Source organism: Lagenorhynchus albirostris, chromosome 15, assembly GCF_949774975.1.
Source record: "Lagenorhynchus albirostris chromosome 15, mLagAlb1.1, whole genome shotgun sequence".
Taxonomy (NCBI): domain Eukaryota; kingdom Metazoa; phylum Chordata; class Mammalia; order Artiodactyla; family Delphinidae; genus Lagenorhynchus; species Lagenorhynchus albirostris.
In genome coordinates, this window is record NC_083109.1 from 15,731,780 (window position 1) to 15,759,225 (window position 27,446).

At 51.8% G+C, this 27,446-nt stretch overlaps 1 protein-coding gene across 2 annotated transcripts in view; it reads left to right on the top strand.

Annotated features, from left to right (window-relative positions):
• The window catches only part of RIMS4 (regulating synaptic membrane exocytosis 4), a 61,876-nt gene extending 38,245 nt beyond the window's left edge, over positions 1–23,631 (top strand). Inside the window, exons 2-6 of one of the 2 annotated variants that reach the window (XM_060123548.1) lie at positions 2,453–2,594; positions 17,398–17,510; positions 17,805–17,906; positions 18,513–18,652; positions 22,927–23,631. In XM_060123548.1, the coding sequence (XP_059979531.1) occupies positions 2,453–2,594; positions 17,398–17,510; positions 17,805–17,906; positions 18,513–18,652; positions 22,927–23,145 (716 nt within the window). In that variant the 3' untranslated portion in view covers positions 23,146–23,631. The remainder of the gene's footprint in view (positions 1–2,452; positions 2,595–17,397; positions 17,511–17,804; positions 17,907–18,512; positions 18,653–22,926) is intronic. The other variant, XM_060123547.1, reaches the window with a different exon arrangement.
• Positions 23,632–27,446: the final 3,815 nt, after the last annotated feature.

A 27,446-nucleotide genomic window follows, 5' to 3' on the forward strand; every position in this document is an offset into this window, starting at 1 on the left:
ATGACAGCTGTGTGGAGACCCATGGCAACACACAAATATAGACACTTAGACATACATTAACATACTGTGTCTTCACATTTTCCTGTGTGTGTGTGTGTGTGTGTGATTTTCTGAGTATGTGGACATCTGTGTCTGAATTACGCAGATATATGTAGGAGAGAAACATGTGGGCACACACTCTGAGAAGCACACACAGAGCACCTGTACCTCTGCATGTGTGTGCACGTGTCTGTCTGTCTGCCGGCAAGTCAGGGAGGAAGGGGACACCGTCGTTGAGTTGGGAGGAGGGAAGCCAGGAGAAGACCAGTAGGAGGTGTCCTGGCCTCGCCCTGTTTCCTGGTACACAGGCCCCGCCCCCCATCTTCTTGCTGAGTAGGATCGCGGGGTTTGGGTGGCACTGCTGTCCCCTGATGGGTCAGTCAGTGAGCTCTGGTGAAGGCCCTGGGGTCTGTCAGCTCATCCCGGACTCTGTGGGGAGATGGGGAAGGTCCCACTAAGGATCTGCCTCCACCTCTAGCAAACCCACAGCCCCTCCAGGGCGGTGGGAGACGGAGAGCTTGCCGTGATCTCAAGGATGTGGAGCACAGAGCCAAGAGGCCGCCCCAGGGTCAAACGGTGCCCCGCGTCCCCAGCCCCGCCTTCCGGCTCTATGCGCAGGCCAGTCCCTTGCCCTCGCACCTTAATCCCACGTGAGCAGGAGCCGCGGCTTCCTGGGCGGCTGTGGATTAAGACCAGTCTCAGGGCAGACACCCATTCATCCAGCAGTTAGTAATTAAGCACCTACAATGGCTGGACTGTGTTCTCAGCCCTGGGGCTTCAACACGCCACACAATGAAATGCATTGTCCTCACGGAGTTTACCTTCTGCGTGGAGGAAGCTAGTCAATAGACCAGTAGTGCAGAACATGTCAGGGGTGGTAAGTGTCAGGAAGAAAGCCAAAGCAGGGCGCTGGGTGGAGAAGGGCCTGGGGTGGGAGGGGCCAGGAGATGATAAAGGAGAGCTTGGATAAGATAACGTCTGATCACAGAGTGGAAGTGGAAGCGAAGGTGTGAGCTGCTGACGGGAGAGGGAATAGAAGGGCAGAGGGCCGTCCTCATAATAACCCTGCTCTCCCATTTTACAGTCGAGGAAGTGGAGGCACAGGGAGACTAGTAATTTGCCCAAGGTCTTACAGCCAGTAGAAAGAGATCCGGGGTTTAAACCTGGGCAGGGTGCCAGTGGTCTAAATCGGTGGTCCTCAGTCAGGGGTGATTTTTGCCCCCCCTCCCATCCAGAGGATATTTGGCAGTGTCTGGAGACTTTTTTTTTTTTTTAAATTTCAGTACGTGGGCCTCTCACTGTTGTGGCCTCTCCCGTGCAGAGCACAGGCACCGGACGCACAGGCTCAGCGGCCATGGCTCACGGGCCCAGCCGCTCCGCGGCATGTGGGATCTTCCCGGACCGGGGCACGAACCCGTGTCCCCTGCATTGGCAGGCGGACTCTCAACCACTGCGCCACCAGCGAAGCCCTGGAGACATTTTTGACTGCCATGACTGAACTGGAGGGAGGGTGCTACTAGCATCTAGTGGGTAGAGGCCAGGGATACTGTTGGACCTTCTACAGTGCACAGGACAGTGCCTGACAGCTAAGCAATAATGCATCCACATGGCCAGTTGTGCTGAGGTGGAGAAACCCTGGTCTAAATCCATGAAAAGCACTTGGCAGAGAATATGCCACATAGTAGGTGCTCGGTAACTAGGAGCTGAAGAGGAGGAGGGAAATGATCTGGAGAAGGTTGCAGGGAAGAAGTGAATTCAAGAAACAGTACATGTTGGATGGACCTAGAGAATGTTATACTTAAGTAAGTCAGACAGAAAGACAAATACTATATGGTATCACTTATACGTGGAATCTAGAAATAATACAAATGAATCTACATACAAAACAGAAACAGATTCACAGACATAGACTTATGGTTACCAAATTGGAGCGGGAGGGAGGGAGGGACAAATCAGGAGGATAGGACTAACAGATAGCTACAAGCTACAGTACATAAAATAGATAAGCAACAAAGATTTACTGTAGAGCACAGGGAATTATATTCAGTGTCTTGTAACAATCTATAGTGGAATATAATCTGAAAAAAAAAAAACTGAATCACTTTGCTGTACACCTGAAACTAACACAGTATTTTAAATCAATTATACTTCAATTAAAAAAAAAAGTACATGTAAATGAATCTGCCAGCTAAGAGAACTCATGTGATTTCTGTTTGTTGGGTGGGTGTAAAGGGCAGGGAGGTTGGGTGCAGGTGAGGCCGGTGGTGGGAGGAGGTTGAGGGACTGGGGATGGGGATGGTAGAGGCCGAAGCTGGGCCGCCACCAGCCTTTGAAACACTAACCAGAGGACTGGTCTCTCTGTCCCCTGCCACCCCATGTCTCTCCCCCCATCTCTCTTGGCCACTCTGCCCAGAAGGGGACAGCCGGAGGTTGAAGGGGGCCATCCAGAGGAGCACGGAGACGGGCCTGGCGGTGGAGATGCCCAGCAGGACGCTGCGCCAGGCCAGCCACGAGTCCATCGAGGACAGCATGAACAGCTACGGCTCTGAGGGCAAGTGAGTGTGGGGCCCGCGGTTGTCTTGGGCGTGGGGTGGGGCGGGAGGGACAGAGCAGCACCCTCCAGGATCCCTGGGTCAGCCTCAGGCTGGGAGGGGTGCTAACTCAGGGCTCCTGGGTCATCCTCATCCTCAGAAGGAGGTGGTGAAGCAAGGATGCTCTGAGGGAGTGCGATGGAGCATGGACTCTGGTACCCAACTGTCTAGATCTCAGTCCTGGCTCCACCGCTTACTGGCTGTGTGATCCTGGGCAGGTCACCTCTCTGTGCCTCAGTTTCCTCGTCTGTAAAACGGGGACAGTACTACCAGCCTCATAGTGGGTGTTATGAGGATTAGATGGGTTAATATTTATAAAGCACATGGCACAGTGGCTGGCAAAGCAGTGTCAGTAAATGAAGAAGGGGGTTGGAAGGGGTCTTGTTAGGATCGTTGTTATTTCCTCTTTACTCTCTTAGTTCCTGAAATCCCAATTGGTTTTTAAAAATGTGTACTACTGCTTGATGAGGAGTTTCACACACATCAAGTCATAAAACATTAGGTCCAACTGGCTCCTTGCCTGTGTTTCTCTCCCCCAGCTGTACATCAGAATCGCTGGGAACTTGCTACAAATACAGATCTCAGGGCCCCAAGTCCAAGCTGCTGAATCACACTCCTTGACAGTGGAGCCTGGGAATTCCATTTTTAAAGGCTCCCTGGGAGAACACCAGTCTAGACTGGGGTTCTCATTGTTGGAACAGTCATGGACCCCTCTGAGAATTTTGGGAAAGCTTTGAGCCTGCTTTCCCCTGGTAAATATACACATACGCACCCGAACACAAACAAACACTCATTTTTTAAAAAAATTTTTAAAATTTCATTTACTTACTTTTTTGGCTGCATCAGGTCTTAGTTGTGGCACACGGATCTTCGTCGCGGCGTGCGGGGCCTTTTACTGCTGCACGTGAACTCTGTAGTTTGCGGCACGTGGGCTCTCTAGTTGAGGTGCTCGGGCTCAGTAGTTGTGGTGCGCGGGTTTAGTTCCCCTGAGGCATGTGGGATCTTAGTTCCCTGACCAGTGATCAAACCTGCATCTCCCGCATAGGAAGGCGGATTCTCAACCACGGGGCCACCAGGGAAGCGCCCACAGACACACATTCTCACACGCACAGTCGTACAGACACACCTGGTGTAACTGTAGTGGGTTCCTACATTCTCCTAAACCCCATCCCTGGCAAGGAAACTTTGATCCAAAGTGACTTCTTAATTGTACAGATGACCAGGGCACTCAGAGAGATTGTGGGGCTTGGCCTGGATCACACAGCACGTTAATAGGTCTGGAACCCAGGAGTCCCGACTCTCAGCTGGGGCTTGTACCACAGCACCCCATTGCTTCATTGTCTGAGCCGTCCTTGGCCAAGGAGGACAGGGGTATCACCATCCTTGTCAAGCACAAGAGGAGACTGGGGCTTGGAAAAGTTAAGTGCCCTGCTGTCCAGTATGATAGACCCTGGACGAATATGGCTATTTAAATGTAAATGAATTAAGATTAAATATTCTTTTCCTCCGTTGCATTCGCCACATTTCAAGTGCTCAGTAGCAGCATGTGTCCAGCACCAACTGTATGGGACTGTGCAGACGTCGACCATTTCCGTCATCATAGGAAGTTCCATTGGACAGTCCTGGCTGAGTGGCTTGTCCAAGGCCAGACACCCAGCCAGGCCGCTGGGAGGTGGGACTGGGGCTCAGCTGCCACCTTCTGCTCCTGTCCTGCTTCTGGCCCTGCCTCGCAGCTAGGGGCTCTGCCGCCTGAAAGCCTTCTCCCCCTCAGCCCCTCCTAAACGGGGCGTCTCCGGTCTCTGAATGGCCTTGCCTTGGCAGATTCTGCCAGTCCACCCACCTCCTAGGGAGACTTTGCAGAGGGCGAGAAGAGAAGGAGGACAGGCGGGAGGGAGAGGGAGAGAAGGAGGACGAAGAAGAAGGGAACAAATGTTTCCTTTAACCTAAGAAACTTGGCAAGGCAGCAAAACTTGGAGGAGGATATTCTAGGAATCTGGGTAGCAGTAGGTCCCTGCTGAGTTTCAGGGGGTCAAGAGATCTGGATACTAGTCCTGGCTTGGCCACTGACCCCCTGAATGGCCTTGGGCATGTCTGTAGTCCTCTAAGCTTTAGGGAGGCGGATAAACATCTCGTCTGTTGGCCTCGCAGACAGGTCAGAAGACCAGGTCACGGGGGCGGCAACATGGTGCAATGAACAACAGCAGGGGGTCAAACCCATATTCCCATTTTACAGAAGAGGAGCTGAAGGCTCGGAGAGACCACGTGACCTGTCCGAGGGGAGCAGCATAGGAGGGTGTCGTGGAGAAGAAATGAGATGATGCCTGCACATGACAGGTGCTTGGGAGGTGCCTCCTGTTGTCATTTGCTGTCATGTGATTTAAGGGACCAGAGAGTATGCTGTGTTACAGATGTGTTCAAAGCCAGGACTCTGGAGTCGGACAACCCTGGCTTTAGCCTCATTTCTGCTTCTTAAGGGCTGTGTAGCTTTATGGAAGTTACTTTACCTCTCTGGCCCCAGTTTCTTCATCTATAGAAAGGGGTCCATAATAGTACAGACCACTAATAGAGTTGTTGTGAGGATTCAATGAGTTAATATATGTAAAACACTTAGAACAGTGGCTGGCACATAGCAAGCATTATTATTATTAGCTGTTGTTATTGTTGTTTGTTGATTCAGCCACTGTAAGCTGAGTATTTTGCTCCTTGTGGCCAGTTGCATCCTAGTAGACAGAGTGAGCCACCCCCATTATAATTGTGTCTAGAATGTGCTTAGCACAGGATAAGCACGGGATAAATTTTGGCTGTGATGATTATGGTTATTAAAAGGTTTGCGGTGGGTGTCTTGAGACAGTTGAGGAAGGATCAGGTGGTTTGGAGGGTGATTTGTCCAGGAGACGGGAGAGTCTTGCCCTCGCAAGAGGGGCTGCGTCTTGGTGGAGCCCAACCAGGTGCTACCCCCTTCCTCCAACACCTGGGTGAGGAAAGGAAGTCGAAGGGACAGGTGGGGACATTGAGCTGTGGTCAGCCTCCTCTTTGTTCTGGAGGTATTTTGGGCACTGGCAGGACCCAGATGCCAGGCTCTGAAACAGGAGGGGGTGTGACTATCCTCCCCCTGGGCTCCTGCCAGCCCAGCTGAGGCTTATAGGGAGCCGGCATGTTTGAGGAGCCCCTGCCAGCCTGCAGCCCCTGGTGCTGCCGGGTGTGTTTATTCCTGCAAGTGGGCACAGGGGTTTTCATTTAGCACCTACAGTGGATTTTCATTTAGTACTTACAGTGTGCCAGACAATTGGGCCGGGCATCTCAGAGACCCTGCCTTCCACTGACCACGCAACTAGCAGTGTGGTGAGAGATGCAAAGGGCAGGCACAGAGAACTTTGGAAATGCTGCATGCAGCCAGGTCTCAGGGCTGGGGAACAAGGGCTCCCTACAAGGGTTGGGCCATTCTGCCATTGACAGTGCTTGGGCTCCAGGCTACACGATACCAGTTACAGTGGCTTTAGCCCTTGCTATTCAAAGTGTGGTCCACGGCCCAGCAGCATCCCCCGGGAGCTTGTTAGAAATGCAGCATCTCTTGGGACTTCCCTGACAGTCCAGTGGTTAAGAATCCACCCTTCCACTGCAGGGGGCACAGGTTCGATCCCTGGTCGGGGAGCTAAGATCCTGCATGCCACGTGGCATGGCCAATAAAAAGAATAAAAAGAAATGCATCATCTCAGGTTTCTTTTTTTTTTTCTTTTGCTATTTAGCAAGGTAGTATTTTTATTTATTTATTTTTAAACAAGTTTCAAAAGATTTTTTTAAATTGGGATATAGTTGTTTTACAGTGTTGTGTTAGTTTCTACTGTACAGCGAAGCAGAGTTCCCTGTGCTGTACAGCAGGTTCTTACTAGTTATCTATTTTATACACATTAGTGTGTGTATATATATATATATATATATATATATATATATATATATATATATATATCAATCCCAATCTCCCAATTCATCCCCCGCCCCACTTTCCCCTCTTGGTGTCCATATGTTTGTTCCCTACATCTGTCTCTATTTCTACCTTGAAAACCGGTTCATCTGTACTATTTTTCTAGATTCCTCATATATGCCTTAATATACGATATTTATTTTTCTCTTTCTGACTTACTTCACTCCTTATGACAGTCTCTAGGTCCATCCATGTCACTACAAATGACCGAATTTTGTTCCTTTTTATGGCTGGGTAATATTGCATTGTATACATGTACCACATCTTCTTTATCCAGTTGTCTTTCAATGGGCATTTAGGTTGCTTCCATGACCTTGCTATTGTAAATAGTGCTGCAGTGAACATTGGGGTGCATGTGTCTTTTTGAATTATGGTTTTCTCAGGGTATATGCCCAGTAGTGGGATGGCTGGGTGGTATGGTAGTTCTATTTTTAGTTTTTTAAGGAACCTCCATACTGTTCTCCATAGTGGCTATATCAATTTACGTTCCCACCAACAGTGCAAGAGGGTTCCCTTTCCTCCACACCCTCTCCAGCATATATGGTTTGTAGATTTTCTGATGATGCCCATGCTAACCAGTGTGATGTGATACCTCATTGAAGTTTTGATTTGCGTTTCTCTAATAATTAGTGATGTTGAGCATCTTTTCATGTGCCTCTTGGCCATCTGTGTTTCTTTTTTTGAGAAATGTCTATTTAGGTCTTCCACCCATTTTTTGATTGGGTTGTTTGTTTTTTTGATATTGAGCTGCATGAGCTGTTTATATATTTTGGAGATTAATCCTTTGTCCATTGATTCGTTTGCAAATGTTTTCTCCCATTCTGAGCGTTGTCTTTTTGTCTTGTTTATGGTTTCCTTTGCTGTGCAAAAACTTTTAAGTTTCATTAGGTCCCATTTGTTTATTTTTGTTTTTATTTCCATTACTCTAGGAGGTGGGTCATAAAAGATCTTGCTGTGATTTATGTCGAAGAGTGTTTTTCCTATGTTTTCCTCTAAGAGTTTTATAGTGTCCAGTCTTACATTTAGATCTCTAATCCACTTTGAGTTTATTTTTGTGTATGGTGTTAGGGAGTGTTCTAATTTCATTCTTTTACATGTAGCTGTCCAGTTTTCCCACCATCACTTATTGAAGAGACTGTCTTTTCTCCATTGTATATCCATGCCTCCTTTGTCCTAGATTAGTTGACCACAGGTGCGTGGGTTTATCTCTGGGCTTTCTATCCTGTTCCATTGATCTATATTTCTGTTTTTGTGCCAGTACCATGTAGCCTTGATTATTGTAGCTTTGTAGTATAGTCTGAGGTCAGGGAGGCTGATTCCTCCAACTCTGTTTTCTTTTTTTCCAAGATTGCTTTGGCTTCATCTCAGGCTTCTAACAAGATCCCCAGGTGGTTTGTGGGTTAAGGTTGAGAAGCTCTGGCTTAATGGTAGTAATGTTCTAGAGCTAACACTATACAGAGCACTTGCTACGTGTGGGCACTGTGCTAAGCGTTTTACACGTATTGACTCATTTAATTCTCCCAATAACCTGATAACCCTGGAACTGTTAATATCCTCATGTTACAGATGAGGAAATGAAAGCCAAAAGAGGTTAATTAATTTGCCCAAGGTCACACAGCCAGTAAGTGACTTCAATTTTGGGGATTCAAATCTAGCATTTGAAGTCTGCCCTTACCCATTCTGCTCGACTCTTTCCCTCCTTTAATGGCTGCGTCTGTCAAGATTTCTGGAGGTGGATGCTTCCAGGATGGTTTGGTGGCTCAACAAGTCTGTCTTTCCCCTCCGCAGGCCTCAGCATGGTGGACCGATCCTGGTTTATCCCCTGGCACTGGGGAAGGGTTTTCTCTTCCAGTGCCCCTTTCTGCCTGATTGAAAATTGGTTCTGTATGTTAAGGATGGAAGGGAACAGTTATGAATTGGGCAACCATCCAAGCTCCCACTCCCACCCCCGCCCCAAGCAGGCCCGTCTCCCCTAGATAAAGGGCAAGGATTCAAGCCCCCTGAGAACGGACCATGAGAACAGTACCTCCCCAGACCCCTCATCAATCCTGAGATACTCCCTGGTGACTATCTGTTTCAGTTTGGGTTCCCCAGAACCAGACCCAAGACATGGATTTGAGTGCAAGCAGTTTCCTTGGAAGGTGATTCTGGAAAACCATGGTGGGGGGGCCCGTGAGAGAGATAGGGCAGGGGAGACATCCAGTAACACGTGTGTTGAGAAGCCAGCTGCCACTGTGGGCATCCGGAGCTTAATCCTGATGGGGACTCTAGGAGTCAGTGTGGAACAGGTGCGTGAGAGTCATTTCCTGGGAGGCCAGGGAGCTGGAGTATTTATACTCCCACTCTCATCGGTTACTGGTTGATGGATGTTCACGTTTAACTCTCCTGCCCTTCCTGTGGCAGTGAGGGCTCTGGAGACCAGAGAAATTTCTTGGGGGCCAGAGAAACATAGCCAGAGGAATGAGGGTGCCAACAGTTAGAAGTCACTGAGCACTGACATGGTGAGGGTCAGGGCATGTGGGGGACAGCAGCAGCGTCTGCTGTGCTTTCTGAGTGCACAGCGCCACCATCTCCCAGCTGCCCGAACCAGACGACTCTCGCAGACACCTCCTGCTCTTTCGCACTCCGTATCCAGTCCATGATTGGGCTCTACTATTTCACTCCTAATCGTCTTTGACTCCATCCACTCCCCTCCCCTCCCTCAGCCGGGAGGCCACTCATCACTCTTGCCTGGATACCTGCAAGTCTCATTTTTGGTCTAAACTGCACAGTCTGTCACTCAGCACTTACTTCCTCTGGATTCCGCCAGCTTCCCCCAGTCCGCAGCTGTGTGCCCCCTGCTCCACCACTGAACCTCTTACACTTCCCTCCGTCTCACCTCCAGATCTTTGCATACATTGCTCCCTCTACCTGGCACTCCCTTTCCTACCCCTGCTCCCTCTTTGCCCTCTGACTCATTCTTCCTCCAGATCTCAGCTAAGAACATAAGCTATATCTCATGTGCCAACTTCAGCTAATCGATAGTGGCTCCCTGGAGTGCTGTGTTGAGGAGGATTCTGAAGTGCGGTCCGGGCTTGGCAGGAGTGTTGAGGTTGATTGGCAATGTCTGTCCTGGGAGTGGGCAGGGGAAGTGGAACGGCACAGGTCTGCCATTCCTCTGGCTGCATCGGCAGCTTCCACAGCCTATTCTTCCCCCACCATAGCACCCAGCAGTCTGTCTTACTTCTCACGTGTGTGTCTCGTCTGTCCTACTAGACACTGAGTGTGGTGCCTGCTCAGCACAGGGCCTGGCCCACAGGAGATGCCCCACAAATTTGGATGAGTAATAGGTGGAGACTACGTACAGAAGTACATACACACACTTGCCTCTCCTTCCCGCCCCTCCCCAGCCTCCTTCACCACAGACCCAGGGTCTCAGCATCCTCCCCATAAACCCGAAGCCGTCCAGGCTGGCTGCTGGCGCCCCTCCTCCTCCTTCCCTCTGCCCCTTGTCGTCCTGTGGTGTCTGGGTCATCAGCATCCTGCTCCCCCGGTGTCTGGGTCACGGTGCCCACAGCTCTGGAGAGCAGAGTGTGAGCCGATGGCAGGGCCACTGCACCCAGCCTCAGGGTGGCTTCCTGTCAAGGCTGTTTCAGTCATCACCGAAGGCCCAGGAGGATGGGTGGGTGGTCAGAACCCCCTTTCCTTTTCCCACCTCGGCTACTTAGCAGTCATCATGCCTGAAGGACAAGCAGGACAGGTGTGGGCGTGGGCTAGGAGATGGGGGTTTGGTTGCTTCTGTTTTATAAACACCAGGATTTGTTGAGCACTTGACTGCACCAAAGCCTGTTCTAAGGCGTTCATCTCATTTAATACTTACAGCAGCACCAAGGGTGGCCTACCACTGTTCATTCCTACTTCCCCGAAAAGGAAACCCAGGTTCTGAGTGGTGAAGGACGTGTCTGTACAACCAGTGAGTGGGGGGAATCAGGATTCAAATCCAGGCCTGCCTGACCCCAAAGGGTGGACTGCAGATCCCTGTGCTCTGCCCTGGGCAAGGCCAAGGTCCCCTCGGGACACAGAGACAGTGTAGCAGAGAGATAGAGTAGATGAACCCAGGAACCAGACTCCCAGGTTCAAATCCCAGGTCTGCCACTTAGCAGCAACATGATCTTGGTCGGGTTACTTAACTTTTCTGTGCCTTGGTTTCCCCTTCTGGAAAGTGGGTATTAATAATAAGTACCTAGCTTGCACAGCATTGTTAAATGAGGTTTAAATGAGTTAATACGGATAACTTAGTACTATCAGTGCTTGGCTCATGGCAAGCTTTTGATCAATAAAAAATAAATCAAATCCCTGGCTTCACGCCTAGGAGCTACGCTCTCGTGGCCCGGGTGGGGGGAGGGGTAGGTTTGGGAATGTCTCGAATACTTGAGAAGCTGGAGTCAGGACTGTGTGATGCTGTGTCTCCTGGCATACAGTCAGTGCTGCTGCAGTGCTTGTTTTGCAAACGCACATTTGTTCCAACACGATTGAAGTATTCTGGAATAATTTGAGCACAATATAAACTTCGCCTTTGCTCAGGTGTGATTTCATCCACGAGAAACACGAGGTGAACTCGGGAAACTGCACCCATGTAGGAATGCACAAAACATACTCCTCGCTTCCTCCTGACCCCCCCTCCCCCCACACCTGGTGTTACAGCTTCCCACCCGTCCGTTTCAGACAGCCCTCCGTCACCACATTGCAGCAACTCACACTGCAGACCTGCTGACACTCATTTCCAAAAGCAAGCATCAGGCTGTCTTCACGGTAAAGCACCATATTTATTGTAGTATCTGTGCGTTTCTTAACCATTTTACACGTATAAGACTGTGCTACCGTTTTTATTATATCCCTGTCCTTTTTTTTTTTTGATACACTTTTTGGGTGTTGTGCCCCTAACCGTGTTTTCCCCATAAGCTCTGTGTTTGACTGCAGGACTTTTCACTGCACTGTGGTTTTAGGAATGTATGTTTTGCGTTACAGCAGAACCGACTGTATTGCAGGCTCAGCGAGGCTGTGGGAGGGTGGATGGATGGACGATGGACATGTAGGGGCAGGTGGTGAATGGATGGACAGAGAGCCCGTGAACCTTTCAGAACCACATAACCCATACTCACCACGAGGGCTGGGCCGCCTTTTAATTTCTGATGAGTTGAGACAGGCGATCCATCTGGAAAAGAGTAGAAGTCAAAACCCCCGAATAACCCAATTATTTCTTTAACCATTGAGAACACGGGAAAACCAGAGGCCAAACTGAGCTCAAAGGTTAATAATAAAAGACAAATGGGTTTCAGCGCCACAAACAAAACTAACAGGATTTGAAAGGCAGGAAATCTCATTTCACCAGTAACACGAGGTAAAAGGCCAGCAGAACAGAGGTTTTAATCCTGTGTCAGGTCTGCCTCCGCCTGGTGGCGTGTGTCCCTTGGAAGAATCAGCTGCTGTAGCCACCCTGCCCCCCTCCTACCCCGCCCCAGATGACCTGGCCTCTTTGTCTCAGGCGCCCAGGGGCTGCACTTCCTAATAGGTCAGGAATTGGAAGTGCTCTGAAAGCACCACAGAGGGCTTCCCTGGTGGCGCACTGGTTGAGAGTCCGCCTGCCGATGCAGGGGACGCGGGTTCGTGCCCCGGTCCGGGGGGATCCCACATGCCACAGAGCGGCTGGGCCCGGGAGCCATGGCCGCTGAGCCTGCGCGTCCGGAGCCTGTGCTCCGCAACGGGAGGTGCCGCAGCAGGGAGAGGCCCGCGTACCAACAAAAAAAAAAAAAAGAAAGCGAACACCACAGAGAGGGAGAAGAGGCTCTCCCAGGCCAGGCAGCAGGGACCCGCTAGCCACGGCATCTCAATCCTTTACTCATTCAGCAGATGCTGTGTGCTAGGCCCTTTGCTAAGCACCTTGCCTGCGTCATCCTGTTGACTCTCCCCAACAGCTCAGCCAGGTGACTATAATTTATTTCCATTTTATACATGCAGCTCAGAGAGATTACCAAACTTACCTCAGGTTGCACAGCCCTGGAACCCAAGGTCTGTATTATGCTGAGTTCAGTCTCAACCAGTATATTTTCCCAGTTTGGGGACAGCCCAAGGGTCTGGCAGTAAAAATCTATTGAGTTCCTACTGAATAAGGCATGGTCTAAGTAGCAGCAAGTTTGTGGCATTTGCTAATTCAGCACACTCTTTCCTACCCCTTTAGGAATGGATCCTATAAGCAGAGATTTTCAAAACATTTAAAACTGGTACAGCATAGGCACCCAGCAGTGGGAGGGCTGCACTTCTGTCTCTAGGGTAGGTGTGGGCTCGTTTGCAGGTAAGAAGGTTCAAGTGCAGAGCCACCAGCCGCTGGCCAGAGGTCACACAGCAGGCACTTGACCAGCAAGGAGTAGGATCAGCTCTGACTTTGTATCCTCTGCCTTCCGTCCTCCAGGGGAGTCCCCGAGGTGGAGCGGGGTCTCTGATGCAGTTGGTCCCCTGGCCAGCAGGGACCTACCTCCGTTTTATTCTTCCTCCCTCCAGCCCCATGGAGGATGGGGCAACCCGTTCAGGGTTTCTGGGGAGTCAGCCTGGTTCCTTGGCAGCCAGCGAGGCACCCTGGGATGGGAAATCAGGCCGCCACCCAGATAGTATAAACAATCACCGCTGGGCACCAGGCCTACTAGTTCCCCATTGTCTGCTCAGAATCCCACCAGGAACTGAGGGGCAGACAGTGACGATGTTGGAGGAAACTTTCAGTTTCAGGCTGCAGAAGGCCTTGCTCTGCCTTGGGGGGCTGGGCCCCTTCAGTGCCTTAGATCCCACGAGGTACCGCTATTTCTTGAGCTTTTAGAGCCCAGACCCTCCTAAGAGAATGGATTCCAGACCCTCAGGAGGCTGGGGTGGAAAAGAAACGGGTGTGGAGGAAAGAACAGGTCACCAGCTGTGAGCGGGTCTAGGTCTTAGCTTTCGTGCTGTTAATTCAGGTTCTTTGGGTTTGCAGGCAGAGCGGGTATCCATTTCTGTCCCCAGGTAATTAAGTTATTTTTCCCATGCTTTCTCTATAACACCGTTGCATGATTGTAGAGATAATAGATGCGGAAGCTTGACTGCCTGGGTTCCAATACTACTCTGCCATTTCTTAGTTCGGCCCTCTCAAAGGTGCAGTGGGAATATGTGCTCCTCTCCAGGGTGTGGAGGGACACACAGAGCCTCAGAGATGCTCCAGAGTCATTTGACAAGACACTAGACAACATTTCTGCAAAGCATCACGCCCTTTTCTCAGCTCCACCCAATAAGAAGCATGGGCACGAGTCCCCTCTGCTTTCAGAGTCCCCAAACCTCTGTGGAGTTTCCCATCATCCCTTAGCACTGCCAGCCCAGCCTGGGGACCCAGACCTTCCTCGGTTCTCTCCCCTCCCTGCCTGACTCCCTCTGCTCTCCCTGGCTGGGGATTTGGGGTTGGTTTGTTTACTCACGGGCAGGACGGCCGGGTTTTGCACCTCTCCTTCCAAGACTGCTGCTTCTTAGATTTGAAACTCAAAAGGTAAGAATCTGACTGTCTCGTTCTCTGCATCCTACAGGGTCATCCCTTCTCTGAGGCAGTAGACCTAGGATACCATGGCTCCTGCCTGAATGGGGAAAGGGTGGCAGCAGGTAGTAGGAAATCATGAAAATGAAAAAGTACTCAGGCTAAAATCTCAAATTATTATCCTTCCATTGACTCTGCCAATAACTTAAAACAGAATTTGTTGGAATGATTGTGGGACATCTCACGTGCTTGAGGAAAGAACTGGGTGGACAGGACTGGGTGGCTAGTAGTTTGGGGCTCTTTTCAAGGACAGGCCATTCACACGGCTCAGTTCTCATGACTGTTGGTCTCCGGGCTTCTCTTTTATTTCCCAGAGAGAGTCTTTGCTTGACTGAGCTTGGGTCAGCTGTCTGACCCTGTGTCCATCAGCTCTGGCCAGGGGACAGGGTCACTGCATTCATTAGTCAAACCAGTTGCTGTAACAAGCCTCTTCAATCAATGACTTATGGCTTAATGACAATGACTTAATACAGATATTTGTATTTTGCTCATGCAGACTTCAGTGCAGGTGTTTCTGGTCATTGCTCCCAACCAGCTCCTTTATTCTCGTCTTTTTTTTTTTTTTTTTAAATCCAATACGTGTTTATAATTCCTCTACTGTCAGATATTTAGATTGTTTCCATTTTTACTATTATAAGTCATCCGTGGCTAAATACAGTCCTTTTCTCCTCAATGTCCAGAAGCTTAAAACAGTTGATTTCCCTCTTTTCTTCCTGGATCTCTGTCCTTTCCTATCTTCTGTGACATTGTATACACCTGCAACATAGACCTTCTCCAAGGTCCTGAACTAGACTCTCTTGCCCCTGCCTTGTCTCAGTCACCCTCCTGGGCGAGAGACAAGTACTTACTCTCTCCTGCTCTTCACTAGGCTCCTTTACTCTTGTGGTTTCACCATCCTGAGGACCTCAGGACCCTCTGCTGGTGACTCTGGTCAGGATAGAGGGAAGACAGTATGTGGGAGGTGGCCTTCCTTCCTCTCCCCTTGTTGCTGGACCCTGTGTATCCTTTGGCCCCCAGTTCAAATTCTCCTCTCCTGGTCCATTCTGGGCCACTGCAGCCAGCAGTGCTTCCTCTCTTCTGATGACCCCTGGGCTCCCACAGCCCAAGGTGGGCGGGTAGAGGACCGGTCGTGCCTCATAAGAAGACAGTAGTCTTTTTTAGTTGTTTCTTTGGGGGGCAATATGTTTGTTTGCTCAGCAGAATGGTAAGTTGTTTGTGCATGGAGTCTTCTCTTGTTTCTTCCCCCAGCTTGCTTGGAATTTTATACATAAAGACCAAATAGTCTTGGGTGACATGAGTTGGGCAGTGGCCTCGTATGGTAGCAGGCACTGCCATCATATAGCCCTCGGACAGGTGTCTTTCTCACTCCTGGCCTCAGTCTTCCAATCTGTGAAATAGGGAGTCTGCTGGCTTGGAGGACACCTTCCTGTAACTCCTTGCAGAGCCAGCAGGTATATCCTTTGCCAACTGTGAGGTTTTGTGAATTAGCAAGGAGGTGTAAAGGCGGGCAGCTGTGGTTCAGGCACCAAGGAGCATGTCTAGGGTGTGAAGAGCTGGGTACAGGCAGAGGAGACCATGAGTGAATTGTTCTCTCTGAAGAACTGGGGCAAAGGTAGACTAGCAGAGTGGTTTGGAAGCAGCAGGGGGCACCCTCGGAGTGGAACCAGAGACCCCAGGGGCCGAGAGCTCAGCAGGTTCCCTGAGAAGGGGGCTGGGGCAGGGTGGCAGCTGCCCCCAGGCTGGGGAACAGAGTGCACAGGGCCCTTGAGGCCCAAGGCAGGCCCCTCCTGTTCAAGGAGCCCCTGGCTGCTGCTGTGAAACCCAGCTCACGGCACGTGCTTATTAAAAGTTAGCTGTTACTCTTGGAACATGCCCAGGTGGAAAGTCACCCGCGGTTGGCCTTAGAAGTGTTGTATCCAAGTGTTGAGTCTGCCCTGTGAGTTCTGGCTTTAGGTTGGCCTGAACCTACTTCCTCATCTGAATAATGCTGATAAAATAAAAACAAAACAAAACAAAACCATCCTCCTTTGTTTGTGGCAAGGTTCCTATGAGAATGCTTTGCTCCTAAAGGTAATAGGGGCACATCAGGCATGGTACTTAGTGCCTGATCTCATTACATACACAGACCTAGGAGATGGGAAAGAAAAAACTAAAATTGGTTTCAGCAGAATAATATAATAATAATTGTTGTTGTTGACTTACGTAACAACAACAACAACAACAACAAAATATCTCTTGCTTCAGGCAGAGTTTGATCCAGGAGGTCACGCAGTGCCACCTGTGTGATGTCTTCCTTCATGGGCTCCAGACGGCAGCAAGAGAGCTGCCAGAGGCTCCAGGTTTCCGTCTCGGGCTCAAATCTGATGGGAAGAGAGCTTCTCACTTCCTACAGTTCGAAGAAATCTTCCTGGGCAGATTCTTGGGAGCTGCATTGGGCCACACGCCCAACCCTGAGCCAGTCACTGGCTAAGGAAGGAACGGCTTGATTGGCTAGGCTGAGCCTACGCCAGCCTCTGGAACCAGGTCTGATCTGCTCCATGCGAATCAATGCCTTGGGGGAAGGGGCTCCCCAAAGGAGATTTGAGGTCTTGTTCCCAAAGGAAGGCGAGTGGACATTGGGCAGCTCTGTGGCAAGAGCAAGTGCGAACCTTGGATGCTGAGCCACTGGCGCCGTGCATCTCAAACTGTCCAGTGCAAACAAGTCTTCTGGGGCTTGTGTTAAAAGCCAGTCGCTGATTCAGCAGCAGGGGAGTGGAGTGGGCCTCGATTCCCTTTCTAATTAGCTCCCGGGTGACGCTGCTGGTGTCTGGACCACACCTTGAGTATCGCAGCTCTCACCCGTAGAGCCAGGCATTGACAGACATCATCTCCCGTGAATCCTACAGCCACCCCGAGAGGCGGGTGTCACCATACCCATATCATGGAGGGGGAACCTGAGGCTCGGCGAGGAGAGGTAGGACAGGGAAAGGTACAGGACACAGAAGCTAAGCCCTGGAATTTTGGAGTCAGAGCTGAGATTTCAGGGCTATTAAAGTAGAAAGGAGGCAGAGATAGGACAGCGGTCTGCCTGAGGCTGGGTGATGGATGTGGACAGAATCACTGTGGAATGAGGGCCATTCTGGAGCTGATTGCCTGAGTCATCAGAGTCCTCAGTCGGCCCCTGGGAACGTCTGCTTTTGTCTCATTCTTTCTTCTTGCAGCCTTAACTATGGGGGAGTTTGCCTGGCATCGGACGCCCAGTTCAGTGACTTCCTGGGCAGCATGGGGCCAGCACAGTTTGTGGGCCGCCAGACCCTGGCCACCACGCCGATGGGTGAGTGTCCCAAGACCTGTTCCAAATGTTGGGGGGGGTCCCCACCAGAAGCCCCGTGTCCCTCCCTCCTTCCCCTCTGCCTTGCCTCCATCTGCTGAGTACCCAGCCTGGAGCCCAGTTCATACCTGCCAGGCGCTCCGCAGAGCCCGGGCGCTTGGTGTGGGAGTTGTTCTGGTCTTGTTTGGGGCTGGGAGCAGGGGGAAGGGATCTCATCCCTCAGCGGAGAGGAGGAGCTGAGTCCTTGATGGAGCTCCCAAGCCACTTCCCAGTCTCAGCTCTTGGGGCCTGTTGCAGGGGATGTGGAGATCGGCTTGCAGGAGCGGAACGGTCAGCTTGAAGTGGACATCATCCAGGCTCGGGGACTGACGGCCAAGCCCGGCTCCAAGACACTGCCAGGTGTGGAGGCTGCCCTCCCGTCTGCAGGGTGGGGGGGTGGAGGCCGGGGGGATGTCCCGAGGGCTGTCTGGGTCTAGAAGAGAGAAAATTGGGTCCAGCTCTGAGGGATCCCTCAGTCCCAAAGCGAGTGACTCTTGTGTAACTGGTGATTTAGGATTTTTTCTGGAGACCCAATTGAAATTGTCCATTGACCTTGTGAGCCTCCCCGACTGGACTGAGCTCCTGGGGGCCAGGGACTGTCTTTCCTGTTTATGGTTCTGCTGTAGCGCCTGGTAGGGCTCATGGAATACCGTGGGTGCTCAGCAAACATCTGAGTGAATGGGTCAACCATGAATATATAAGCCCGGGAAGGGTGGGCAAGCCAGGGACTGAGAGAGGGAAAGGGTGAGCAAAGGAAAGGGGAGGCAGGTAGGACCACCCGAGGGGGCTGAGTAGGCCCCAGCTAACCCTGGCTGCACCCCACCACCTACCCCCACCTGCCCCTGTTGCCTCTTCTGCAGACCCCCTGGGGGGACTCTGATCCCCAGCAGCGGGTCCCTCTGCTGCGCCCTTCGCCCACCATGTGGGGTTCAGGCTAGAACTCATCCTGCTGGCTTCTGTCCCCAGCGGCCTACATCAAAGCCTACCTGCTAGAGAACGGCGTCTGCATTGCCAAGAAGAAGACCAAAGTCGCTCGCAAGTCGCTGGACCCGCTGTATAACCAGGTGCTGCTGTTTCCAGAGAGTCCCCAGGGCAAAGTCTTGCAGGTGAGGGGCTCGGGGGTGGGTCGGGGTGCAGTATCAGAGGGAGAAGGAGGCCCTTCTTGGGGGTGGGGGGCTCCCTGCAGGGCTTCATCTGGAGGAAGTAGAGCACTGTGGCTGATCTGAGCGCCACAACTTGGTGTGCGACTTTGAACAAGTTCCTTTCTGAACCTCAGCTTCTTCATCTGTAAAATGCTGATACTAACAGTACCCACTGATAATGTTACTGTGAGAGTGGAATGTGTGCTTTGTGCAAGAAGAGTATTTGCAAGTTTGGCTCTACAAGTGGCTGCCATTAACATCATCATCACCATCACCACCACCACCACCACCACCACCCTCTGGAGGCCAGGGGCTTGGCATGGAGCACAGTGGCAATAGACTGAGAGCCTTTGGAGGATCCAGAGAGGTCTTCGGCTCCGTGGCTTTTAGGAGGATCTGGGAGCTAGAAAAAGCTGCCCATCATGGGGCCGGCAAGGCCCGGGTTGGATGCCTGCAGGAGCCATACACCTGCTCTCTCAGGGCCGCTGTTTGGACGCCTCTAGCTTATACCTCAATTTCTTGCTCCTAACCTGGGCAGGCAGAGCAAACAAGGGTAGGGCCAAGGTGTTACAAGTCGCCAAGACAGTGGGACTTTTGCCAAACTGGGAAGCCCAGGTCCTGTCTAGGACCTAGTCTTTCAACCTGTGGGTTGAGACCCATCAGTGAGTTGTGAAATCAATTCAGTGGGTCTCAACAAGTATTTTTTTTTAACGGAATGGAATAGGAAATAGGAAAGAAATAGGAAATAGGACTAGGAAAGGTAAGTCTTAGTAAGATAAGTCTTATTTGGTGGAGCCCTTGCTTCAATTATGAATACCATGTGTTTACTGGGTGATGATATAAATGTCTGTCTTGCTGTATATACTGGTCAAAAAAGTTTGGAAAAACCCTTCTGGTCTAAAGACATTCAGAGACAATTTGAAACAACCAGAAGACCATCTGGGGCCCACATCTGGTCCACTGGACAAAGGTTTGTGCATTTTGGCCTGAGCATCTTTGGAGAAGCTCCAGAGCACATCCCTATCTGGGATGCGGAGGGAGTGGGGAAACAGAAATCTGACACGGGGTCCTTGCTACTGAGCCTTCTGACTAATGTCAGAGCAGGACAGGCCCACTGCAATTGAGGAATGCCAGTTGTATTAGTCTGCTAAAGCTGCCATAACAAAGTACCATAGACTGGGGGGCTTAAGCAACAGAAATGTATTTCTTACAGCTCTGGAGGCCAGAAGTCCAAGGTCAAGGTGTCACAGGTTATGTTTCCTGAGGCCTCCTTGGGCTGCAGACGGCCACCTTCTTGCTGTGTGCTCACATGGTCTTTTTTCTACATGCGGACATTCCTGGTGTCTAGCTGTGTGTCCTAATCTCCTGTTCTTATAACAACACCAGTTAAAACCACAACCACCCTAACGGCCTCATTTTAATGTAATCACCTTCTTAAAGGACCAGTCTCCAAATACAGTCACATTATGGGGTTAGGGCTTCAACATGAATTTGAGCGAACACAGTTCAGCCCATAACACCAGTGGAAACAGACCCATCCACACACCAGACATGAGCTTCTGATCAGCTGCCTAAGGGGTGTTGAAGACTTAGTTCAGTGACCTCAGACAAATGACTTAACCTCCCTGAGCCCCAGTTTAAACAGCTGTGAAATTGGAATCCTTTTTTGTAGGGTTGTTGGGAAGGTTGAATCTAAGGCTGGTTTAGCCTTAGAACGGTTCCTGACATGCGGTAACCAATAGCAGTGGCCCATGTCGTTTGCATATTACCCTGCATGCTTGAAGAACGTCTTACAGCTTACAGCGAGCTTTCACATCCATTATCTTCTGTGATCCTCGCTTGCCAGGTAAGCTGAGTGCGGGTGATTCCATTTACAAACAAGAACTCTGAGACTCTGTGAGGTTAAACAGACGACTTTGCCCCAAACCACCCAGCCAGCACTGGGATTAGAACCTGCGTGTGTCTGACCCTAAAGCATGTGCATTAAGACAACAGGCTCTATGCGTGATAAGCCAGCCCACCTTTGGAGCGGGGCAGAGTTAGAACCTGAGGTGCCGGAGAGCAAATGAGGGTCCTGTAGCCACAGACCATCCACCTGGCCACTCTAAGAGAGGAGGTTGACCAAGAAATGAGGAAGGCGCTGCAGAAAAGAGTCTGTTGGAAAAAAGGAAGGAGGCTACCATGTACACTATACACTTGGCAGCCACTTTTTTTAAAATTGAAGTAGAGTTGACTTACAATATTGTGTCAATTTCAAGTGTATAGCAAAGTGATTCAGTTATTTTTTTCAGATTATATTCTACTATAGGTTATTATATGATATTGAGTATTCTTGTTGCTTATCTATTTTATATATAGTAGTTTGTATCTGTTAATCCCATACTTCTAATTTATCCCTCCCTCCCTCCCTCTCCCCTTTGGTAACCATAAATTTGTTTTCTATGTCTGTGAGTCTATTTCTGTTTTGTAGATAAGTTCATTTGTGTCATTTTAGATTCCCCATATAAGTGATATCATATAGTATTTGTCTTTGATTCACTTCACTAAGTATAATATTCTCTAGGTCCATCCATGTTGCTGCAAATGGCAATATTTCATTCTTTTTTATGGCTGAGTAACATTCCATTGTGTGTGTGTGTGTGTGTGTGTGTGTGTGTGTGTGTGTGCGCGCGCACCACATCTTCTTAAGCCAATTGTCTGTTGATGGGCACTTGGGTTGTTTCCACGTCTTGACCATCGTAAATAAAGCTTCTATGAACATTGGGGGTGCATGTGTCTTTTCAAATTAGAGTTTTTGTCTTTTCTGGATATATACACCCAAGAGTGGGATTGCTAGATCGTATGGTAGCTCTATTTTTAGTTTTTTAAGGAACCTCCGTACTGTTCTCCATAGTGGCTGCAACAATTTACATTCCCACCAACAGTGTAGAAGGGTTCCCTTTTCTCCATACCCTCTCCAGCATTTATTATTATTATTATTTTATATATATATAATTTATTTTTGGCTGCATTGGGTCTTCGTTGCTGCACGTGGGCTTCTCTCTGGTTGCGGCGAGTGGAGGCTGCTCTTCGTTGCGGTGCACGGGCTCCTCATTTCGGTGGCTTCTCTTGTTGCAGAGCACGGGCTCTAGGCGCGCGGGCTTCAGTAGTTGTGGCTCACAGGCTCTAGAGCGCAGGCTCAGTAGTTGTGGCGCACGGGCTTAGTTGCTCCGTGGCATGTGGGATCTTCCCGGACCAGGGCTCGAACCCGTGTTCCCTGCATTGGCAGGCGGATTCTTAACCATTGTGCCACCAGGGAAGCCCGCATTTATTATTTGTAGACTTTTTGATGATAGCCATTCTGACCAGTGTAAGGTAATAGCTCTGACCAGTGTAGGTAACTGTAGTTTTGAATTTTTCTAATAATTAGGGATGAGCATCTTTTCATGTGCCTATTGGCCATCTGTATGTCTTCTTTAGAAAAAAAATAGTGTATTTGGGTCTTCTGCCCATTTTTTGATTGGGTTGTTTTTTTCAATATTGAGTTGTATGAGCTGTTTATGTATTTTGGATATTAACTCCTTGTCGGTCATGTCATTTGCAAGTATTTTCTAGATTTCTGTAGATTGCCTTTTTGTTTTTTTGATGGTTTCCTTTGCTGTACAAAAGATTTTAAGTTTGATTAGGTCCCATTTGTTTATTTTTGCTTTTATTTCTCTTGCCTTGAGAGACTGATCTAAGAAAATATCGCTACGATTTATGTCAGAGAATGTTTTACCTAAGTTCTTTTCTAGGGGTTTTGTGGTGTCATGTCTTACACTTAGGTCTTTAAACCATTTTGAGTTTATTTTTGTTTGTGGTGTGAGAGAGCGTTCTAATTTCATTGATTTACATGCAGCTGTCCTACTAGCCACTTTTTAAAACTTTGTTTCCGAGGATCTGGAAGCAGAGGGCCTTTTAGGGGGTGGGGTGGCAGGTAGGACACTCATAATGTAGGGTCAGCCCTCAAGGCTTGGGCTCAGAGACGGGGTGGGTGGAGGATGGAAAGAAATGGCAAGACCAGAGGCCGGACGCCAGTCATCCAGGGACCAATAATGGTGGCACTGGAGCCGGGAGAATATGGTGGGACTCGAGCCATTTTAGGCGGTAGAATTCCCTGGACTCAGAGACGAATGGGGCGTGGGGTGACCCCAGGTTCTGCTTCTGGGCCCGTGAGTAGCACTGACAGGATTTGAACCACTGTGTCTCTTGCCCCGCAGGTGATCGTGTGGGGGAACTACGGGCGGATGGAGCGGAAGCAGTTCATGGGTGTGGCCCGCGTACTGCTGGAGGAGCTGGACTTGACCACCCTGGCCGTGGGCTGGTACAAGCTCTTCCCCACCTCCTCCATGGTGGACCCAGCTACGGGCCCCCTGCTCCGGCAGGCATCCCAGCTGTCCCTTGAGAGCACCGTGGGGCCCTGCGGCGAGCGATCTTAGTGCCAGGGAGGGGGAGGGGCTCCCCAAGATGGTCTGGAGACCGCCCAGCCCCGACCTGGGACCCCAGGCCCAGGGGCACATTGAACAGAGGAGGATGGGGTTCTCCCCCCACAGCGGGGAAGCAGAACGGGGAGACCTGCCCCCTCAGGGCCCCTCCTCACCCCTTCTTTTCCTCCTATCCCCTGAGACCTTCCCTCTCCCGATGGGATTGGCTGCACTTTTGACTTGGCTGGTTCTTGACCTGGTGGATGTGGCTGCAATCCGGAGAAAGGAAAGACCGAGGTGGCAGAGCAAACCATCCTCCTGCCCCAGACACTGTCCGACCGCTCCCCCTTTTTGCCTCCTTGGAAGCTCGCTGCCCGGAGCCAAGTCCAGAACCCAGCGGCCATCTCCATGGTGCCAATTACCAGCAAGTGTCTTTCCTGCGGCACCGGGTTCAGGCAGCTACTCCTGCCCCAGAGCCTATGGGGCAGCTTTGCAAGGATCCGGAGCCAGCTCCGGGGGGCCCCAAGCCCCTGACTTGAAGAGGAGCTCAGGCCTCCCTCCACCTGCCCGTGGAAGGAGCTTTGCCGCAGCCTGTTCGAGTCTATCTGTCTGTCCCCTGCCTGCCCCTCTTATGGTGGCTCTAGGACTTGGGGCCCTTCAGGGACCAGAGGATAGGAGGGGTGCCCTGGGCCTGGCACAGACCCCCAGGGTACCTGCCTCTGTGGGATTGCAACAACCTAGTTTGCAAACCGTTAGTGGACTGGACAGAACTCTTGTCGCCTGTGTTTTAGCAGAGGAGCTGTGGGACCCCGATTTTTGAGAACCCCAGCTCCAGAGAGCTCACTGTCTCTGAATTTTGGGGATGTGGGATTGGAGAGGGAGTCTGAGGAAAGCTGGGCTTGGGACTGGTGGTGCCCAGGCGAGGGTTTCCCAAGTAGGAGAATCCCTCCTTGCTGGATGAGGTCAAAGGTTATCTTGTCTGGCCCTCTGCCTCCAGGCTAAGGGTCTGGGGAGGCAACAGAGCTCCCCAATTTTAGTCTTTTTAAACAAACCATCCTGTACTAAGGGCAGAACCCACTACCCCGGCCTCAGTGACCTTGGCTCAAGGAGAGAAAGAGAGTGAGGAGAGGCATGAGTGTGAGAATTGGGAGATTCCTTCTCGAGCAGGCCTGGGGCCCTCCCCGGGGCCTCACAAGCCCTTTTGCATGCTGGGGAGGACGCAGGCTGGCCCCCCTCTCTAGAAGCACATTTCTGCCACCTTCGCCCAGCCGCCCACTCCCCATACCCCCCTCATTACCCAGTCCTGCTGTGTAGGGCATAGTCCTGGTTAGCCGGGTAGGGTTAGTGTGCCAGGCCCTGTGCCTGCTCTTAGCTCACATAGAGTCCTTACAGAGTCCCCAGACGGGGCGAGAGGAGATGGAGTGCATTCCAGGGGACGGCCTTTCCCTCCTCGATGGCCTGGCCTGGGCCTCGATCTGGAGCCTGGTTCACACGGGAGGCCGCCCCCCAGCCCCCGCTGCCCCCCTTCCCCCTGCCCTCCCCTCCCCTCCCCTCCCCTCCCCTCCCCTCCCCTCCCCTTCTCCCCCTCCCCTCCCCTCCCCTCCCCCTTCTCCCCCTCCCCTCCCCTCCCCTCCCCCTTCTCCCCTCCCCTCCCCTCCCCCTTCTCCCCTCCCCTCCCCTCCCCCTTCTCCCCCTCCCCTCCCCTCCCCTCCCCCTTCTCCCCCTCCCCTCCCCTCCCCTCCCCCTTCTCCCCCTCCCCTCCCCTCCCCTCCCCCTTCTCCCCCTCCCCTCCCCTCCCCTCCCCCTTCTCCCCCTCCCCTCCCCTCCCCTCCCCCTTCTCCCCCCCTCCCCTCCCCTCCCCTCCCCCTTCTCCCCCTCCCCTCCCCTCCCCTCCCCCTTCTCCCCCTCCCCTCCCCTCCCCCTTCTCCCCCCTCCCCTCCCCTCCCCTCCCCCTTCTCCCCCTCCCCTCCCCTCCCCCTCCCCTCCCCTCCCCTCCCCTCCCCTCCCCCTTCTCCCCCTCCCCTCCCCTCCCCTCCCCTCCCCTCCCCCTTCTCCCCCCTCCCCTCCCCTCCCCTCCCCCTTCTCCCCCTCCCCTCCCCTCCCCTCCCCTCCCCTCCCCTCCCCTCCCCCTTCTCCCCCTACCCTCCCCTCCCCTCCCCCTTCTCCCCCTCCCCTCCCCCTTCTCCCCCCTCCCCCTTCTCCCCCTCCCCTCTCCCTTCTCCCCCTCCTTCCTCCCCCTCCCCATGTAGGGTTGTAGCCAGAGCTGCCCATGATACTCAGACGTTCTGATTTATTACCCTTGGTACTGATTTTATTTAGGAAGCACTCCTGAGGCTGTGAGCCTTGGCAGAGGGGGCCTGGGCTCCATCAGAGGAGGTCGTTTCCCACTGGGGTTGCCCGGCTGTGTTGAGACCCACCTTCCTCCCAGTTCCCCTCTAGGCTGTTGACCAGGTGATTCCTTCCACCTGGAGCCCCCCCTCCCCTCAGCCTGTTTGAGCCCTGGGCACCCTTTAAAATTCTGGAGGAGGTATAGCGCCCCCATGCTCTGGGAAGGGGAGATGGAGGTCCCCTTTGATCCAGGAGGCCTTCAGACCTTCCTGGGATTGTGGTGGCTGGAATCCCAAGGCTGGGGCAGGAGGCAGCCGGCTCTGGAGGCCCAGAATCAGCGCCTCCCCCGTGTGTTTTTTTTAAACCAGTGTGATTTTTCTGCCGTTCGTTTATTACTCACCATTCGTAATATTTTGAGCCAGGAGAGCGCCTTCTCTCTCCAGCTGTCACTGCTCTGGTAGTTCAGGGGTAGCTTTTCAAAGACGGGGCGGAACCTGGCTGTTTCAACCAGAGGGGAGGGGGTGTGGTCTGTGCGCCCCAGCGTGATCCTGCCCTCGGGTGTCTGCACAGCCTTTATAAAGAGAGAGAGCGTGCTCCAAAGCAATAACATCCAGAGGGTGGTCACCGAGGGCCCCCCTCAATGACTTTCTTGTTTGTTCTGTGAATTCTCAGCTCACCTCCTGGAGGGGTGGGCTGGGGTGAGGGCTGGAGCCCTCTTTCTTTGTATCATCGTTGTGAGCACATGGCCACCTTCCAAGGGGCCCCGACCATTTGGCGTGGGAACCACCGTCTGTCCTCACCAGGGGATGGGGGTTTGGGGAGGGGTGACTATTCTCATCATTAGCTTTGGGGAACCTTCAAGCCTGCTCCTGTCTGATCCTTTGCCAGCTCAAACTCCCCCATTTGGAGAAGAGCAGAGAGGGTGGAGTTGGGGGGATTAGGAGTCGGGGGGCTGGGGTCTCCAGGGAACAATTCTTTTTTCAATCCTTGGGCCAAAGGTCACATGCAGGGGTATGGTGGGAAGGAGTCATCTCCACTTTCCTTCTCCAGAATCTGCCTGTCGCACTAAAGCGAAAGGGGCTTTGGGACCATTGGTGAAACCATTTCCATTTTACAAAGAGATCCCAGGCCTCTGGGGTCACCCGTGAGTTTATGACACCCCCAGCCGGGGCCTCCTCTTCCCACCAGAGGCTGAGCTGGAGCCGCCATTTCCCACAATATTTCCTCCGCTCTCTCTGTGTCCTTCTCCCAGGGGCCTTGGAGAGATGGGCAGTGCCAACTGTAGCCCATCTGAGAGGGGAGGAAACTGAGGCTCAGAATCAGTAAGTGACTTGCCCAAGATGAGACCCCTCAGCAAGTGAGCCAAAACCAGGGCTCCACTGTCCCTCCTTTGTGGGACAGAAGACCGTCGCTCCAGGGCACATCTGCCATGATAAATATTTGTGACCTTGAAGCCCTGGGCCACCCAGCCCTGGTTGGTTCCATCTTGATGGGCCAATAACTTTTTTGGCCCCGGGTTTGGAGGAAAGGGTTGCCATAGAGACCTCGCTCTCCTGGGGTTCTGGCCTGACCAACTGAGGCTGTGCAGGATTTGGTCCAGGCCTTGATGTCTAAGTGGGGACTCCCGCCAAGGGGCCACAACCCCTCCGAGACCAACCTGAGGGAGGCAAGACACTGGTTCCTCCCTGGGGCTGTGCAGGAGTGAGCTGGCTGTGGTACACCTCATCTTAGGGAAATCCTCACCAGACCTTCAGATATAATAACAGCTGATCTTCCTGTAGTGCTTTTCAAACTTTTTTTGTTTTCAAAGTGCTTTTACCTTGCGTGTAACCTCACAAGAGCCCCTGGGCAGTCGGTGGGCACCTGTGTTATCAGCCCCATTTTACAGACAAGGAAGCTGAGGCCCTGGGAGGGGGAGGCACCTGCTAAGGTCCCACTGTGAGCTGGTGGCTGAGCCTGGATGAGAACTCAGTTCTCCAACAGTTCAG